Raw genomic sequence first — 5,284 nt, forward strand, 5'->3', positions numbered from 1 at the left:
CCCCCGTGCAGGGTGGGGGTCCCCACTGGGGTGGCTGGCCAGCCTGGATGAGGGGCTGATGGCTGTTTTCAGGCTGGCCACACCCCCTCAGGGTGGGGGTTCCCACTGGGGTGCTTGGCCAGTCTGGGTGAGGGGCTAGGGCCGTTTTCAGGCTGGCTGGGACTGAGGCTCCCAGCCTCTCCTTTTTTTCTTTTCTTTTTTTTTCTGGGATTTATTTACCTTCTATAATTGAAACTTTGCTGCTGTCACTGGAGCTGAGAGCTGGCTCCAGCTCCATGGCCACCACCGGCTGAAAGCAGGTATCTGGGGTTGGGTTAGCTTCTATAATTGAAAATTTGGTGCTTTCGGAGCTTAGAGCCAGGCTGCGGCAGGCAGGGAACCTTGGCTTCCTCTGTCACTGGAGCAAGCAAGCCTCCTGTTCGCTTCAGCTGCATGGCTGCCGGCTACCATCTTGGTTGGAAGTTAATTTGCATATTGCCCTGATTAACCAATGGGATGCGTGTCACAGGTATGGTTAATTACCCTATTTGTCTTTTATTAGATAGGATAATAAATTATTTCATAAAACTTTTCTACTTCCTTTATTGTGTTCAAATCTAACCATCATAAATACAGAGTTTTAGCTGTGAAGTGTTATCATTTGGTGCTATTTACCCCGATAAAGTTTTTCCATGCGTATCTTTTTTTTAATATATATTTTTTAATTGATTTCAGAGAGTAAGAGAGAGATAGAAACATCAATGATGAGAGAGAATCATTGATCTGCTGTCTCCTGCATGCCCCCTATTGGGGGTTGAGCCCACAACCTGGGCCTGTGTTTTGACAGAGAATCGAAACTGGGACCTCTTGGTCCATGGGACAACACTCAATCCACTGAGCCACCACAGCCTGGCTCTGTGAATAACTTAACATAATTAAAAGCATACAGTGTAAACTATTTTCACCTTTTTTGATTTATACTGTAACATTTAATTACATTATTTCATTAGGAGATATTTTAACCCTCATTTTCAATTGCTGCACGATTTCACTATAGGTAATAGTTCTAACTAGTTCTTTATGTTGGAAAGTGCTAATTTTTCTCATTCTTTTGCTCCTAAAAGTAATGTTGCAATTAATTTTTTTACATAAAGTTTCACCTGCAAGTTGACCAGGAGTAACTGGTTCAATGAGTATGAACCAGAGTCAAATTGCTTTGCATAAAAGTTGTTCCAGCTTATGTTCCCCTCAGTAATATACAAAGTACATGTCATTGTTTCCTCAGTATTTTCTCTTTTTAGATACTATTTTAATTTTTAAATTCTTTCTGAAGTTTAATATTTGTTAATCATTTATATTTCTTCTTTTCTGAGGTGACCATTTTCTCTTTGCCCATTTTTATAAATCGCATCAGTTATATCAGTGGTTCTCAACCTTCTGGCCCTTTAATTACAGTTCCTCATGTTGAGACCCAACCATAAAATTATTTTCATTGCTACTTCATAACTGTAATGTTGCTACTGTTATGAAGCATAATGTAAGTATCTTATATGCAGGATGGTCTTAGGAGACCCCTGTGAAAGGGTCGTTTGACCGCCAAAGGGGTCATGACCCACAGGTTGAGAACCGCTGAGTTATATGGTTTCTATATTAGTCACTTATTTTTCATATTCTTTTTCAAAATTGGGTGGTTTGTCTTTTAAATCACCTTGCTGTTTTTGAAGTAGAGGAATGTTTTATATTTTCGTGGTCAAATCATCACTTTCCCTTTGTTGATTAATTCCATTTACTTTCAGGTTTAAAAGTCTTCCTCTCAACCAGAGCTGTAATATATACTTACACTCTTTTTTTCTTAAATTCATCCAACCTTTTGTGGGTAGTTCTTAAGTATATCTACTATTTATTTTGTTCTATAATGTAGAGCTGATATCTTTTGTTTGGTTCCTGCTCCTGAATCAGACAGACATGTGCTTGTCTGGTGTATATTTCAAGCTTAGTAGGAATTGAACCAGGTACTGCCAAAAAGTTAGGTATGGCCCTATTCCTCCCCTAACACACACACATACACACACATCTTAAAAGTTTGGCCAAGTGACTTCTGGGAGTTAGTTGCCAGCTAATACAGTAAGTGAGCCCCACCCCAAAATGTCCGTTCCTTCCTTGGGGGAGGCAGTCCGAGGTAGAAGCAGACATCAGTGCCTCTACCCACTGCTGGAGGGATGTCAATACTGCCAAGGTTCCCTTGTAAAAACGCACCCTCTCTGACCCATGCATCTGAGATAAACACAGCCTTGATCTCTGGAAGGGAGTTGATAAATATTTATTTCAATTTAGATTCACTGACACTATTGGAAACTGAAATTCCTCTTGATTTTATTATTGGTTAATTAAATCATCTTTATTTTCTACTGCTGATAGATATGGTTACCTGTTTTATTATTATGGTTATTATTTTAATCATTAAAGATTTAGGAACATAGTCTTAGCTAGTTTGGATCAATGGATCGAGTGTCAGCCTGTGGACATAAGGGATCCCGGTTCAGTCCAGGTCAAGGGCAGGTCCCTTGGTTGCAGGCTCCTCCCCAACCTGGATCCTGATTTGGGCTCATGCAGGAGGCAACCAAATGATGTGTTTCTCTCTCATTGATGTTTCTCTCTGTCTTCCCCTCTCTTCTGCTCTTTCTAAAAAAATCAATGAAAAAATATCCTCTGGTGAGGATTAACTACAACAACAACAAAAATTAGGAACATAAATCCTGGATACCAAGACCCATGATCTTGTTTGGGAATCACCTACAATTTAATAATGTTCTTTAGGGGTTTTTTTATTATTTATTTATTTATTTTGTTATTGTTCTTTAGGTTCAAACAATGTTTTACTCACAGATGAAAGAGAACCCAGTGAACCACCTGTAATTAAAATAAGTTTAGAAGACAGTCCAGATCTAAACTTGGATTTTAAAAAAGGTAAATTAATAGTTGGGTAATTTGCTTCTCTTAGATTGTGGATCTAAAAATTACAATAATTCCTTGAGAATTTGGAAGCAGAAATATGTCATTTTTTTAAAAAAATCATTAATATGCAACTTACTATATCTTAAAGACTACACTATTATAAACAGATATGCAGGAACACAGAAAAATATGATGTGTTATATTGTTTGGGTGAAAAAGAACATTGGGAAGACAGGAGATTTGTCTGTCTGATCTGCCTTCCCTGGCATGTGGCTACCATACAGTTCACAATATGGCTGCTGGTGCTCCAGCCATCACATCAGTGTGCCTCACAGGGAGAGAGAAAGGCAAGGAGCACAAACTGGCACTCCCCCCAGCTGAGTGACTCCTCTTTAAGGAGATGACGGAGAGGCTCACCCAGTAATTCTGCTTGCATCTTAATTATGGGCCGTCCAAGTTATGAGGGGAGTTGGACGATGCAGTGTTTCTAGCTGGGCACATTGCTGACCCCAACAAAATCAGGGAAGTTACTAAGGACGAGGAGAATGGATGGATATTGAGTGGAAAACTAGCAGCTTTTAGCACATTTAGTACCTTTACTGGCTACATCTGCCTCACCAGCCCCCCTTCCCAAGACCACGGGTTCTTGCTTCTCCATCACTGAGAACAGATGTCTCACTTCATGGCAGGGCGGGCAGCAGGCAGCTCCTCTTCAAAGGCCCTTTGGAGGTTTTCTGGGCTGGGATCCACTGGGCTCTGGCGGGCGACTCTGATGCAGGGAGCCTTGGGGCAGCAGCCCAGGAGGCACCCCTGGAAAGACAGAGGGAGAGGAGTCAGGCCAAGCTGCCAACCGCCAGTCTCACTCACATCATGCTGCTGCCTGTGAGCCAACTCAGCCATGTAAGGAGTCACTCGGATGCCATGAGGGCACGAATCAAGTGTAACACTTGAGAAGCCAGCCTGTGTCGCCCTTTCTTCTGTCCCTTGAACTTGCCCATTTCCTGTCCTCCTATTGACCCGTGTAGTCTCATGCTTGAAGTTGGAAGTATTCATCTAGCAGTTCCCTAGATGCTTCTGTTTTCTGGAATCGTTTGGTGCCTGCCCCTTCTTCCTGGCTTTCTGGTTTTGACTCCTGTGACTTCCTGCCTCATTCACTTTTATTCTGAGTATTGGCTCTAAGCCACTGCTCTGATTTTTTGTGATTCCTGACCTGACATTTCCTTCCAAGTCTATTTCCCCTTTCTTCTAGCATGTGAACGAGAACACAAAGATGGCACTTTGTTGGGTCAGGTATTAGCAATCATGCTCTTGCAAATAGAATTGTCTGCTAAAAGTATTAATAGCGTTAGCTTATTAACTTGTTTTATGTTAGACTCAACAGAGGTAACTGCAGATCATCCAGAGGTTCTTTCTGTAATAAATGAGTTTTCGAAAATGACAAAGGATATGAACTTTGAACATCCATATGAAAAATATGCTGAAATCTTAGAGGAAGTCCTGGAAGAGGTAAGAAATCTAGGCTATTCATTTATATCATTAATTTAACAGAAACGGAGAAAATGTCAGCCTAGTATATGTATAATTAATTTAGTCTTATTTGACAGTATTAAAATCTGTAGCTTTCAAACTCATGTGCATTTTATAGTCAACATTGTTATGTGTAATGTACCTCAGTTTATAATTGCTGAGGCTCTTTGGTAATTTTTTATTTATCAACAATTATGCTATATCATTTCATAGCTTTGAGATTAATTCTTTTTATTTTAAATTCTTTTTTCTTGAAAGTACTACATGTCACCTTTTTTATTTAATATACTAGAGGCCCGGTGCACAAAAATTTGTGCACTCAGCGGGGAGGGGTGGGTCCCTCAGCCCAGCCTGTGCCCTCTCACAGTCTGGGACCCCTCGAGAGATAACGACCTGTTGGCTTAGGCCTGCTCCCGGGTGGCAGAGGGCAGGCCCAATCCCTAGGTGCAGCCCCTCTTCGGGCTCAGAGCAGGGCCGATGGGGGAGTTGGGGCGCCACCCCCTGTCAGGCACAGAGCAGGGCCCATCAGGGGGTTGGGGCGCCGCCCTCTATCACCCACAGAGCAGGGTTGATCAGGGGGTTGGGGTGCTGCCACTGTCACACTCAGGGCAGGGCCAATGGGGAGGTTATGGCTCTACTCCGTCATACACAGAGCAGGGCCTGTGTGGGGGATGGGAGGGGGTTGGGGCACCGCACCGTATCACACACAGAGCAGGGCCAATCAGGGGGTTGGGGAGCTCCCCCCTATCAGGCACAGAGCAGGGCTGATCATGAGCTTGGGGCGCCTTCCCCTGTCACGAACAGAGCAGGGTGGATAGGGAGG

General features: G+C 42.7%; 1 protein-coding gene across 1 annotated transcript in view; it reads left to right on the forward strand.

Annotated features, from left to right (window-relative positions):
- The window catches only part of AK9 (adenylate kinase 9), a 97,866-nt gene that overhangs the window by 34,885 nt on the left and 57,697 nt on the right, over positions 1–5,284 (forward strand). The window contains exons 15-16 of the mRNA XM_015572748.1: positions 2,842–2,946; positions 4,307–4,440. Coding sequence (XP_015428234.1) covers positions 2,842–2,946; positions 4,307–4,440 — 239 coding nt within the window. The remainder of the gene's footprint in view (positions 1–2,841; positions 2,947–4,306; positions 4,441–5,284) is intronic.

Source organism: Myotis davidii, unplaced genomic scaffold (assembly GCF_000327345.1).
Source record: "Myotis davidii unplaced genomic scaffold, ASM32734v1 scaffold68, whole genome shotgun sequence".
NCBI lineage: Eukaryota > Metazoa > Chordata > Mammalia > Chiroptera > Vespertilionidae > Myotis > Myotis davidii.